Here is a 14,421-nt window from a genome sequence, read left to right as displayed (position 1 = left end):
TAAGGCCATATGGCAGGTGACAGTCAGGTTTGCATCCCACTGTGTTCCACAGTGTATCCAGACATGTCTTTGACCTGGAATCTCATTGACTGGGTTACAAATGTTTTCAGTGATGAGGCCCACTTTGAATTGAGCCCCAATGGCCAGCGAAGACGTGTCTGGAGGTGCTTTCATCAGTGGCGGAATACCAGCCTGACATTGCCCTCTTATGGCCTGACAACTAGAAATGATGGTCTGGGTTACCATTTCATTCACAGGAGGACCTCTTTAGTTGTCATCCATGGCACTCTTAGAGCACAGTGCTCCGTCAACAATATTGTACTCCCCATTTCATTACCCATCATGGGAAACCATCGTGGGCTTACATTTCAGCAATATAGTGCCAGCCCGTACACTGCGAGAGTTTCTGCTGCTTTTCTTCGTGTTTGCCAAACCATGCTTGTCCAGCAGATTCCCTGGATCTCTCCCCAGATGAAAATGTTGGAGGACTATGGCAAGGCTCCCCAACCATCTTAGGATTTTGACGATCTAATGTTCCAAGTGAACAGAATTTGTCATGATATCCCCTTAGGACAATATACAACTACTTTGTCAATCAATACCAAGTCAAACAACTGCTTGTCAAAGGGCCAGAGATGGATTAATATGTTGTTGCTCAGTTTATGAAGTTCTTTCTCTTGAACAAATTATCCCATTTTCTGAAATTGTAATCTTTTGTTTGTTTGTACATGTACAACACACCCACCAATTTCCATCTCATTTGGATAATTCCTTAGTGGTGCATTGTTTGTTTTGTCTTTGAATGTAGGAGATTTGGCAAGAACAGTGTCATGTAATCTAATTTCACTGTTTGAGAATCTAATTTTACTGTTTGTGAATCTAATTTTACTGTTTGTGAATCTAATTTCACTGTTTGAGAATCTAATTTAACTGTTTGAAATAAGATGGAAAACAATATTATAATAAGTTTTAGAGTAGGTTATTCATTTGGATGGTAAAAAGTCAGCAGACTGTAACAGGTGTGTGTATTATCACTATGAATCCAAGATGGCGTTTCATCTACGTACTGTAATTTGCCATGCAGTGTGGCTCTGAATTGTGCTAATAATTAAATGGTACACAGTTTTCCACCATTCATTGAATGGTTTTCACCTGTTCACCTTATGATTAACATGTCAGAACTGCTTAGTGGTAACAACATTCAAAACCAAATGCCTAGATTTTTGAGACATATGAATCCAGGATCCATATTTTGATTAATGTCCCTCCTGTACACAAGCTCTTTCATTATACTCCATAACTAGAAATCACAGGTTGTCAAGTTTCCCATTAATGTGCTGTCAGGGTAATCGTAAATAAACTAAAAGAAAAGTTGTTTGCATTAATTTTTATCTTCATTATCTTTCTTTCTTACTAAGCCTGTATTCTGTGGTGTGTGTATTTCTATTTATCACCATCTTACTGATAGGACAGTTGAAGATTTACACCTTCATTGCCACAAATATTTTGCTGTTTCTTCTGATCACATTGTGATTTCTGAGGTTGTAGTGGAACCTGTGGATGCAGCAGTTTTTAGTGAAACGCATATCAGATTTCGCTTCTATACTGACATGATACTGTTTAAATTTCTCTTGCTTCCAAACACATCATCAGCTCGCTGCTCTCTCATTGGATGCATAGAACCAACAGCTGACACACCCCCTTTTGTTCCTGTCATACCTCCCAGTGAATGTCATTACAATTGCTGCAGGAAACATGTAAGTACACCTACCCCTCTATTTAGACTTTTACCATCTCGTGCAAAAATGTATATCATTATTGTGTATTTGTCCAGTTTTAGTCAGTTAAAATGGATTCAGGCACATTGCAGATTAAATGTGGTAGACTTTCATAAAAAGCCAAAGTACAGTTTATAGGTTCCCTTGGTTGACAGGATGATGAAATTTGTTGCCGCTAACCACTCCTTTCCCCTCACTCATCCTAGTTCTAAGCCAAGCTGGTGTTACTGTTCCCCCTCCAACCATTCCATAGTGCTGAGCTTGAGCATCTGTGAAGCATATCTTCTAGGGTGAAGGTCATATTAACACCACCAACTAATACATACATAAAAGATGGTGCTCAGGATTGAATAAAATTCTCAAACTTTCGCTCGTCCCATGATCTAGTGGTGTCCGTTGGTACTATCTCCACATTGGACCTTGCCAGTGTAAATTATTCTCATGATAACAATTACCATCAGTGTAATATGATTTAGTTTGTTTTACAGTCATTTAATTCTGAATTAATTTTCTTTCTTGTCTCACCTGAACCTCACCGTCTTGTTCTAAAGCTGATTAAAAGATAGTAGAATTTTTACCCAGTATTCTGATACGTGAACAGTGACTGAATTTCTCATTTGCAATCCACTTGGTAAATCATTACAGTATCTCATAACCAAATAAAATATTGACTTATGTTTAGAATCAAATAATGTTTTCTGAAGGGCAACATTTTCACCTTTCAGTGTTACCTTTACTTAAAAATCTCTAAAAATGTTTGTATACGGTATCCACATGTTTGAGAACTATCATTGCAAACCTGCTCAAATTCAACAGGAGTTTGTAAGATAATAGAATTTAATGCTATGCTCTCCTCTGTTTCACAAAACTGTCAAATTTTAAGCAGAGCAGTGGAATGTTGTGTTGGCTAGTTCATAGTTTCTTGCATATAACTTGCTCTAGCACTGTACAAATCAAAAGTGTGAGTGTTTGAGCTAGGTTGAAACACTATAAAGTGCTTCGGTATGTTACAAAATCTCAAACGTGTTTCAGCATAAGTATAATTTGCCCTACCTATCCGTAAGAGTTCTTCAAAATAAATTTGCACATGACCTCAGTAGCCCAAGCCCCATCTGTAAAAGTGAGCCAACCCCTATATAAACATAAAATTGCTGATATCTGTATTGGAAAAAATCTCATCTTACATTCAAGTAAATAAGGTTCATCGCATACTCCCTTCATTTTGTCCACGTGTTTGTGAGAAAAGCATAATTTTTTGGTGTCACTGGTATTTGACTCACTTTGACCTGACAGTTCTTAAAGGATATCTTGTTATGGACATCTTGAATTCAGTAAAGATTATTTTTAGTTACCAGATTGTAATTCCTTTTTTTTAAATTTCTTCTACATTGTCATTCAGTCTCTCTGGCATAATTAACTGTATCTTTTAATATATCAGTAGTATTTTGTAATTTCACTGGACAGGTATCTTAATTTCTTCTAGGGAGCTTTCAAGCACATTTGCTCGTCTTTGTCACCTAGTGGATGAGGCATCAACTGACATGGATGAGGCCATAAAGTCACTTGAGAAAGAGCTCAGGACTTTGGAGGAGGCAGCTGCATCTGCTAAGAGTTTGCGTAATAAAGCAAACTACCTTGCACAGGAGCTAGCTATGTTTGAAGAGACTTACCTGCAGTGTGATAATTAATAGCTTATTATTACTTAGGCACTTGTATAAATGTGCAGTCAACAGCATGAAACACTCACTACTAATCACCGGCAATTAACAGTTAATAGTACTCAAGCAGTAAGTGGCTTGGGACTTAACACATACCATTGTGATATGTTTCAAGTTGTAAGCTGTGCAGTGCTTGGTGGTGACTTCTGTTAAAAAAACATAATGTCATTGCTGTTTCACTGCACATGATGGTCCTGTTATAATTGTTAGTCTGCTCGTAGCAGATTCTGGAAAGAGTCATAGATTACGTGTAGTGTAAACTGAATGCACAGTTTGAGTAAAGTGCAATAACCATGTCTTACAAATCAGAGTCCAGTTTGGATATCCTGTAGTCAATGAGGATATCGCAACATGATTATATTGCTTTATTGCTCATCATTGTTAAATCACGATGTATAAAAATTCATCTGTATTTATTCATAAATGTATATTGTTAAAACTTGTCATTTTGTGAATTATCATATGTTAGTAAAAAAGCTTGAATCTATGATAGGTTGTCTGTTTACCTATAAATTAAGTATACCGTTGGGTGTGCTCTGTACAGTTGTTGATGTGATCTTCAGTTCTGTATATGATGATGTCCTGTGATTTCTACCTTGGGAAGAAATATTTATAAATCCATTTTCTGTATACAGAGTTGTAATATTTATGACAATATTTGTACCACATTAGTATTAATGAGCATGAAATAACATAATTTGACAGGTGTTCAATAGCTAGGAATGGAGAATTTGATTTGAAGCTGAGTGTTCCTAAGGCATCTGTTCTTCAGAACATTAAAAGTCTAATAATTGAATTTCATGAAGTGGTCATCATCATTTTGTATGAGATGAGCTTTAATCATCACTACTGTTCACTCAATATTTTGCCATTAAGAATTTACCCACGACACACACACACACACACACACACACACACACACACACACACACAAGTATCAGACTACAGTGCCTTAAATGTCTCATAAAACATCAGAATGCATAGTATGTCACCGAAATATTGCTTTCATTAGTCCTTGATAGAAAGCATACTTAACAAAATTACTTGCAAATATGAAATATGGTGGTTTTATTTGAAGTTATAATTTCTTATGGTTAGTACAAAGTATTTGTTTTATCACCTAAGGACATTACTGGTTAAACAGTGTTAATACGACGACATTCAAAAGCAAAAGTGAGTAAAAGTAAATAAATGGTGTTTCTATGATAATACTCATTTTATCATTACGGATTTTTTGTTAAATAAATTGCAGAAGCAGATTTTCTTAATTACAGAATTAATAAGTAATACACAAAACATTTCATTAAAATAACAGGACTATTGTTTTGACAGCTAAGTTAGATTTTTAGATTTTGTAGAATGTTTTTAATACTTCATTCTAATTAATAATAGCTGACAGCTTTGTTTGTAACTGCATATGCAAGTCGTGATATTTTATTCTTTAACATTGTTTATGCTACAAAGGATATGTTCCATGTAGCATATTGTAAGAATTATCTTGGCAGTAATGTCAAAAGTGCAGTGTTACATATAGTTTATGAAAGACTTGCAACTAAAGTTATCTCGAGGCACACTAGGAAACAAAGACATTTACACTTGATAATTCTACCCATTGTACTTAGGTGTAGGATAAACCATTATTTGTACATGAGCATGATTAAAACTCGAAAATACTATACTTCTATTGCTGTTTTCAAAATCAGGTAAATGAAAAGGAAGAAGAAGAAAAAGTTAGATGAGAGGTAGAGCACTGTAATAGAGTAAGAGAAACACTCTCTCTCTCTCTCTCTCTCTCTCTCTCTCTCTCTCTCTCTCTCTCTCTCTCTCTCTGTGTGTGTGTGTGTGTGTGTGTGTGTGTGTGTGTGTGTGTGTGTGTGTGTGTGTGTGTGTGTGTGAATAGACTTTCACTACATTAAACTGGGAGACTGTGGAATGTGTACTTAAACACACTACAGATTTGCTAGTCACAGCAGGCCAAACAGAGCCTGTGGTTAGAAGTATGTGGCAGTAACATCACTGTGGTATGTTGAAAAGTCTTACAGTTCCATATCTTTATGTGTGGAACACCAGCATCTTCTTTTCAGAATTTTATTCTATTGTATTTAAGGGGAATAGACCCACTTTAAAAAAAAAAAAAAGTCAATCTATGGAATGCAAGAGGTACTTATATTGAAATTAAACAAGAAAAATGCAGAAATATTTATATATGTTACCAGCTTTCCTTTTCTTCTCTTACAGGCATCATCTCACTATTCTTGGAGCATTTACTGCTCTTTATTTTGCCAGTTAAATTTATGATGTGCCACACTTCACTCCAATTTTGTTTTGACCAAACTTATTGATTTTGTGTGATTTGTTTTAATAGTGAAATAATTCTGCTGCTAGTGCTTAATTAACATTTGGAGATTACACTGAAACAAAGTTGTACAGGTCTACAAGTATGACTATTGCCTCTGTCATTGAGTTGCTTTATTGACTCAGGATATTTCAGATTTAACAAGAGTTCCTTGTACAGACGACAAAATAAAATCGAAAATAAATTTGAGTACAAAATATTTATTTTCTTGTGATGGCTCTAAAGAAGATTCACCCAACTCTCACTCTCTACAAGAACTCTTTCTGTAAAAATGTGTGTATTACTTTTTAATTGTGATGAACACCTTTATAAATATGTCCAATTGAAGCTCATTACCAAACAGGAACTGGATTCTATGGATTACACTTATTTCTTGTGAAAGGTTTATGTAGTAAAATAATCTCTTAAGCAGCTGGAAATTGACAGACTATTGTTTCTCTCTACCCCCTTGCTGTTGGCTGCTTTCTCATACTATAAACATGTTTTTGATGTATCTTGATAAGTAGTTCTGTGTGTGCTCCCACATGGCTGTTGTGAGAGATGAGGTGATGAAGTTGAGAAAGCTTTCGAAGATCGGGCATGGCAGAGTGTTATCTCCCTCATATGGTGTTTGTGACATTGAAATGTGGCATTTGCATTTTTTATTACATGGGAACTCATAAGTGGAAAATCTGGTGTTCAACTTTCAACTCCTCTGAGTGAGTGAGTGTGGCAGGGACTTGGGATGGGAGGGGGGCTACTGAAAGAGTTGAAAACAAATGTCACCAGATCTATGACATTTGTCCTTACTAAGCTCACATTTATCATCCAGCTCAAAGTCCCAGGCAACTGGACAAAAATGCAAGTGACCCCTGTATACAAGATAGAAGGAAAGGCCTGAAAAATTAAAGACCAACGTCAACATTAGTTTTCTGCAGAATTCTTGAACATATTCAGAGTTTGAATGTAATAAATTTCCTTGAGACAGAAAAGCTTCTGTCAACAAATGAGCACGGATTTATAAAGCATTGTTTGTGCAAAACTCAGCTTGCTCTTTTTTCATGTGATATACTGTGGACCACAGATGATGGGCAACAGGCAGATATTCCTACGAAAGGCAAAGGTCCCAAGTTCGAGTCTCGGTCCGGCACACAGTTTTAATCTGCCAGGATGTTTCATATCCGCACACAATCCACTGCAGAGTGAAAATCTCATTCTGGAAACATCCCCCAAGTTGTGGCTAAGCCATGTCTCCGCAATATCCTTTCGTTCAGGAGTACTAGTTCTTCAAGTTTAGCAGGAGAGCTTCTGTAAACTTTGGAAGGTAGGAGATGAGCTATTGGCAGAAGTAAAGCTGTGAGAACGGGGCGTGAGCCGTGCTTGGGTAGCTCAGTTGTTAGAGCACTTGCCCATGAAAGGCAAAGGTCCCGAGTTCAAGTCTCGGTCTGGCACACAGTTTTAATCTGCCAGGAAGTTTCGTATCATGTAATGTTAGAATTCGGCATTGGTAGTAAGCTGCTTGTTGCAGTTACATTGATTAAATGTCTATACATAATATTGCAAAGTGATTTGAAGTGGAATGAGCATGTAAAGGCTGTAGTAGGGAAAGCAAATGGTAGACTTCAGTTTATTGAGGGAATTTTTGGAAAGAGTAGCTCATCTGTAAAGGAGACTGTGTATTGAACACTAGTGCAGTGTGCAACCTATTCCTGAGTACCGCTAGAGTGTTTGTTATAAACACCCCCTCCCCCCTTAGAAGTTGGATTAAAGGAGGGCATCGAAATAATTCAGAGATGAGCTGCTAGACTGGCTACCAGTAGGTTCGATCGACACACAAATATTACAGAATGCTTCAATAACTCAAGTGGGCATCCCTGGATGGAGGACAATGTTCTTTCTGCAAAACATTATTGAGAAAATTTAGAGAACCAGCATTTGAAGCTGACTGCATAAAGATTCTACTTTTGCCCACACACATTTCTTGTAAGGACCAAGAAGGTAAGGTAAGAGAAATTAGGGCTCGTACAGAGGCATATAGACAGTCTATTTTCCTTCGCTCTGTTTGTTAGTGGAACAAATAAGGAAATGACCCTAGTAGCACAAGGTTCACTCCACTGTGCACCATACATTGGCTTGTGCAATATGTATGTAAGGTTTTGTGTGTGTGTGTGTGTGTGTGTGTGTGTGTGTGTGTGTGTTTGTTTGTTTGTTTGTTTGCAGAGGTGTATGCATAATGGTCAGTGACATAGTGACATATATTTTTGCAATTGTCTATGTAAAATAGTTAGCCTGCTAAGTGTTCTGTTCACTGGCAATGGTCCACTTACTGTTTGTTGATCATGTTATGTTTTCCCTTAGTATGAAATGTTAAAAATGCGGGATTGTATGAAAATGTACCTTGTGGGCAATTTACAGATGGTCTTACGAGCTCTGAGAATATACTTCAAAGATATATTGGTTAATTTCAATATCAGTTTATTTGCAGCAGCTACCATGCTGGAGTCAAGTTGGATTAAAATGTTATAGAAGTTGCTAACACCCCTCGCAGACGGTTACCTGTTGGGTCAAGAACTCTTGATGGTTATTTGAAATTTTAAAAATCAGAATTTTGTTCCATATAACTGTAATACTTTTAAATCACACTTGGATGATATTCAAACAGCAGTAATTCAATGTTTGTTTATTTGATTGAATAATAAGAGTGCTGTAACTAAGGCATTGCACCTTTGCATATTGCAAAATATGTTCAAAGGTCCGTTAAATGTGAATATTCAGCCCGTTGCTGTGAAGGTCATGTCCTTTCTGCAAAATACTGACAAACTTTTTTTAAAAGTTTTTTTGAGGTTCAGTCCATAGTAAACAGAACAAATTAAGAGTATTGAATACATGATGGCTTAAAACCAGAAAACTTTTTTTCGTTGTTATCCAAGGACACGTGTAACTCATCTTAGAACTTGCTTATAACACTCATGAGAGTTGTCTTAACTTGCTCCTCTTTCTTTTGTCCTTATGAATTTGTAATTTTTGAAAAGATTAAGATACTAGAGGAAATCATGTCTTTGTCTAGTCAGAATATGAATGCTGGTGTACTCGAAACACTAATCAAAGACGTGGAATGGACAATACTCACATAAACAAGATCAAAAATGTTGGTAAGCATTTGGTTGAGTCCTCCTCCAGAGCTAAAGAAAACACAACACACAAATACAAACACACACATATACCAGCATGGTTACACATGATCCTTGTCAGCTACCAGCTCTGCAGTTTGAGTGGGTGAGAGGAGAAAGTAATAGTTTAAGGTAGCAGACAGCTGGGGGTGGGGAGGGAGCGAGCAAGCTCACAGGATAGAAATTTGGCACCGGTGAACTCAGTCTGGTGCAGGCAGGGAATTCTTTGTAGCTCAGGAGGACATGGAGATATGGACTGATGGGAAAAAAAAACAGGGGAAGAGGGAGACCCCAGAGAGGAAGTTTAGAGTGTAGAATGAGTGAAGTGAACGACATTTTGACAGAGGTGGAGATTGGTGCAGGACAGAGATTAGCAGGTATTGCAGCCAGAAACACTGCAGGATCAAAGGATGTGTTGTAAGGACAGTTCCCACCTACATAATTCAGAAATGGTGGTATTAGGGGGGGGGGGGGGGGGGGGGACTCTGCTCTCAGCCACAGCTTGACATTCATTTAAGTGAATAGGTGGTTGGTGGTCATGCCCACAATAAGGTTGCGAAAATATGACTGCTTTCCCTTGTGACCCTATCTGGCTTTCTCTTGGGTCTTCCAGAGCGGTGTGAATTATGTACCAAAAGGAAATGGGTTTTGTTTAAGAAAGGATTCGGGTATTTCATAAATTGTGTGGGTGGGAGAACACACTTTTTGTACTTTAAAAAGGATTGTGAGTATGATGCCCTCTTTTGTTTCCTGGCGTGACTAAGTAGTTCAAGTAATGGTGAATGATATTATTAAGTGGTTCTAGTGTGTGGCAATTCTTAGTAATGGAGTGTTGTACTTTTTGGTGTATTCAAAGGAGTGGTCAGAGAATCAGGCACATGGAATCACTTTGTGATCTAAGTTTGGGGTGTATTGCCTCTATGTGAAGGCTCTAGCAAGGCGATGGATAGCTTTTCACTTGCAGATACCTGGTCCATGTGTGCGCTTAGACTGTACAGGAGAGACTTCTTAGGCATGATAGCAACGATCAAAATGTAGGTACAGTTGATGGTTAGTGGTCCTACTATGCACAGAGATTTTTATGGAACCATAAGAGAAATGAAGCATCCAGGAAGAACCAGTTAAATCAGTGAGAAAGAAGGTGTAGGTGCTGTAAATTATGAAGTTAGTGTCTTGGCTACTAGTCAGTCATGAAGATATCATTAACAAACCTAATCTGATACAAGACCTGTTCCATGCACCCACTTAGCACATCATATTCCAGTCCTGTTACAGGTGTATCGTACCCTTTAGAGGCAGGGCCACATGTGAAAGCAATCTCATATTCTAGAACTGCTGTTCAGCCTTTTATTTGAGCTTAACCACCAACCAGCTGCCCATCTGAATGAACAGTCACCACCAAACAGCGATCAAGAGTAGAGTTGACCACTCAGTAGGGGAACAACTGCTGAGCACAACATGTTTGACTTCTGCGGCTGTTTCACAGCCTATGCCAGCTGGAAGTCTTTTCTGCAGATGTAGTACTTATTGAAAATAAAAGTATGCATTCTCCCAGTTATAAGATTGTTGCACATATTGTTCAGGACTCAATGAGTAATGGACTTGAAGACATATCATAGGTCACTTGTTAATATGATGAAAACAGCTAAGTTTTAGCCGCTTGGAAATGTCAGGGATTTGTTTTATTATTACAACTGATAAAAAGCGAAAAGAATTTTTCCCACAAATTTAATTATGGACTCAAAAGCTTTAAAACCTCTTATGCTCCTGTAAGAATGGAAAGAGAAAACTGTTTCATAGTTCTTATAATTCAAATAAGTCATATTCAGCATAATCTGTCTCATAGTACAACACACGAAATTTCTATAATGTATAATAATCAATATTTTCATTGAGTCTGAAATGGCAGTTTATTACTTATGAAGAGTTATAAAATGTAAAAAATTTGTATATAATGTCGCAATGTAATAATTCTGAAAATGGAAATTGGCAAAGAGTAGAATGTTAATAAGACAAGTTCATCTATAGGTGGTAAATAACCAGAGGTTGTTGAGACTTTCTAAGTCAGTACTAGTCAAAGACTAATTGAAAGTGGGGGGGGGGGGGGGGGGGGGGGGAGAGAAAGATGAATTAATAATATTCAGAGATGAAGTCGAAAGTCAAAGGAAGCTTTGAAGATAGAAGCAGCAGCTGTGTCAGCCTTTTAATTTAAATGTGGAGCCAATTTCTTTACTTCGTTTGTGTGTTTGATCCATGGGAGTATGTCACAAGATATGGAGTGAATCAGTTTTAAAAAGTTGCTTGTTGTTACTTTCTGTAGTTAGGGCCTCATGTAAGTAGTACTAATCAGCTTTATGTTAATGTACACCTAAAGTACAGGAAATGCAACCATGTGCACCAATTACTGGAGAGAATTGCCCAGACCGAAAGACGTGGCGAAGAAGGAGGGACGCATAAGGTAAGGAGGAGTTAGCAGGACGGTGTGGGAAAGACAGATGACTGTGACACTGCACAGCTAGAGAAAAAGAGTTCTGAGGGGGGTAGAGCATCTAAGAGAGAGAGAAAGGGGAGGGAGAGAGAGAGAGGTGAAGGAGGAGACTGTGGTTTGGAAAAGGGGGGGGGGAGTAGAGAGAGAGAGAGAGAGAGAGAGAGAGAGAGAGAGAGAGAGAGACTGCTTGCGTGGTGGGGAGGGTAGAAGAGGAGGAATGGTGGGAGAAGACAGTACACAACCTGGACAGGGAAGGAATGGTGTGGAGAATGAAAGAATAGAGAAGAGAAAAGGTGTGATGAGACAGTGGGAAACAGGTTAGTGAAAGTGTAGGCCAAGGGGATTGTGAGAATGTAGGGTATCTAGAGAGACAATTCCCACTTGTGTAGTTCAGAGAAACTAGTCCTGTAAGGGAACATGCAAATGGCAGACATAATGAAGCAGCTGTTAGTCATTTGTGTTGTGGTGAGCGGCATGTTCAGCTGGATGGGAAATTTTTGGTTGTCACAGTTTCACAGTGCCCATTCACTTGTGTACACAGTAGGTTACCTGTTACGTCCATATAGAATGAAATACAGTAATTTCAGAATAGCTGATATATAATGCTGCATGCCAACCTTCTATAAGGCAGCAAACAGATAAAATTTTCCAAGTGTCAGAGCAAAGCTGCATTCCTTATATTGTGCTGAATAAACATTAGCCACTACTTCACTTCATAAATAAACCAGCATTTTAGCTTGTAAGGCTGCCAGTCAAATGGATTAATGATATACATAATGGTCACACTCAGTTCCCTGACTGCAACAAGTGACAGCTGGCAAAGGCTTGTCGTAGATTTCCTGCATGCTACTTAGCAGTGACATTGACTGTGGGGAGAGATGTTGTGGTTGCAAAGATGGACCTCCCCATGGATGTCGGGTGTGAAGTTGCGCATCAGGCGGACTATTGTGCACAGTTTGAGTCGTAACACGACATTCTGTGGCTACACGAAAAGTATTATTCAACATGGTAGTGTTGCTGTCAGGGTTCCTCCAGCCATAATCCGTAGGTAGTGGCCATCCACTGCAGTAGTAACCTTTGGGCGGCCTGAGCGAGGCATGTTATCGACAGTTCCTGTCTCTCTGTATATCGTAAATGTCCGAACAACATTGCTTTGGTTCACTCCGAGATGTATGGACACTTCCCTTGCAGAGAGTCCTTCCTGGCTCAAAGTAACAATGCGGGCACGATCGAGCTGCGGTATTGGCCGTCTAGGCATGGTTGAACTACAGACAACATGAGCCGTATACCTCTTTCCTGGTGGAATGACGAACTGATCGGCTGTCGGACTCCCTCTGTCTAATAGGCGCTGCTCATGCATGGTTGTTTAAATCTTTGAGCAGGTTTAGTGACATTTCTGAGCAGTCAAAGGGACTGTGTCTGTGAAACAATATCCACAGTCAATGTCTATCTTCAGGTGTTCTGGGAACTGAAGTGATGGGAAACTTTTTTTGGTGTGTGTATGTAATCTAACCACATCTCGACATGCGGCAGTGCTATTCAGGGGGGGGGGGGGGGGGGGGGAATGTGCGGTGGCCACTTTTCCCATCATGGCCATTTTACCATCCCATACCTTATCTTAACCATATTACCATCTATCGGTAATCTTCATAAATTGGTGTGTTATATTACTTAACAACAGTAATTGCAATATTAGAAACTATCATAAATGTTTACTAAGTGTTTTGAATGTACATTTTATTTTACTCTTCGCACAGGATTACAGCAGCCTTAATTTGATTTCATACGACTTGCTACAAATATGTACCAAATCTGAAGACTACAGTCTCCACAGTGCGCGTTCATGAATCCATGTTATTTCTTTTTGACATTTACACGATAACAGCCCATGGTTGCTAGTGGCGCACGCTCGTGGGATGTCACCATTGAAAGGCGAACACTGAAATATTCCCCTCGCATTTCTATTAGCACTGCAGTGGCCGCGCTACATACCACTCTGTGCCTGACGTAACGGCAAACTTTACTTAGCTCACGGTCATATCCACCAACGTCAATTAAAATTGAGCATATCTTAAAATATTACTGTCTTTAAGTATTTATGTTTGTTACCCAAGAAGTAAAATACACTGTTAAGAAGCTCTTAATGTTAGTTGACGTTTTGGAATTAGTCAGTTAGTTGCTTGATGCATACTGTTATAAAATACGGCTGAGAGCCGCAGGCCGCACAAACACTTGCTCCGGGCAGCACGCGAGCTTTGGGCTGCAGTTTGACGACCGCTCATCCAGAGGATTTAGATCAGGTGATGCGGGAGGGCAAGGAACTGGCCCCGTTCAACCCATCCATATTTTAATATATTGGCGCGTTAAACGTTGTCTTACACCAGCAGCAAAATGTACTACACCATGCATGTACCACATCTTGGGGGGCAATGGTGAAGTTTGAGGAAATCAAAAAAAAATTTGTTTTTAAAATACACTGCTGGAAGAAATGTGACACCCTCCACTACAAGGCCATTTTATTGACAAGTGAGGTGTACATTTACACCTCAGAGCCAATATCAGTTAACTTATGTTGTTGTTGTGGTCTTCAGCCCTGAGACTGGTTTGATGCAGCTCTCCATGCTACTCTATCCTGTGCCTGCTTCATCTCCCAGTACCTACTGCAGCCTTCTTCCTTTTGAATCTGCTTAGTGTATTCATCCCTTGGTCTCCCTCTACGATTTTTAAACTCCACGCTGCCCTGCAATACTAAATTGGTGATCACTTCATGCCTCAGAATATGCCGTACCAGCCGATCCCTTCTTCTAATCAATTTGACCCACAAACTTCTCTTCCCAATTCTATTCAATACCTCCTCATTAGTTACGTGATCTACCCCTCTAACCTTCAGCATTCTTCTGTAGCACCACATTTCGAAGGCTTCTATTCTATT

At 38.9% G+C, this 14,421-nt stretch overlaps 1 protein-coding gene across 12 annotated transcripts in view; it reads left to right on the top strand.

Moving 5' to 3' along the window:
- The window catches only part of LOC126353840 (transmembrane GTPase Marf), a 168,800-nt gene extending 162,749 nt beyond the window's left edge, over positions 1-6,051 (top strand). For all 12 annotated transcript variants that reach the window (XM_050002983.1, XM_050002984.1, XM_050002972.1 and 9 more), the window contains one exon: positions 3,262-6,051. In XM_050002983.1, the coding sequence (XP_049858940.1) occupies positions 3,262-3,466 (205 nt within the window). In that variant the 3' untranslated portion in view covers positions 3,467-6,051. The remainder of the gene's footprint in view (positions 1-3,261) is intronic.
- The last annotated feature ends 8,370 nt before the right edge of the window (positions 6,052-14,421 follow it).

The sequence above is a fragment of the Schistocerca gregaria genome, chromosome 3 (assembly GCF_023897955.1).
Source record: "Schistocerca gregaria isolate iqSchGreg1 chromosome 3, iqSchGreg1.2, whole genome shotgun sequence".
NCBI lineage: Eukaryota > Metazoa > Arthropoda > Insecta > Orthoptera > Acrididae > Schistocerca > Schistocerca gregaria.
The sequence above is the reverse complement of the archived record's forward strand: the minus strand, read 5'-3'. Positions and strand labels throughout refer to the sequence as shown.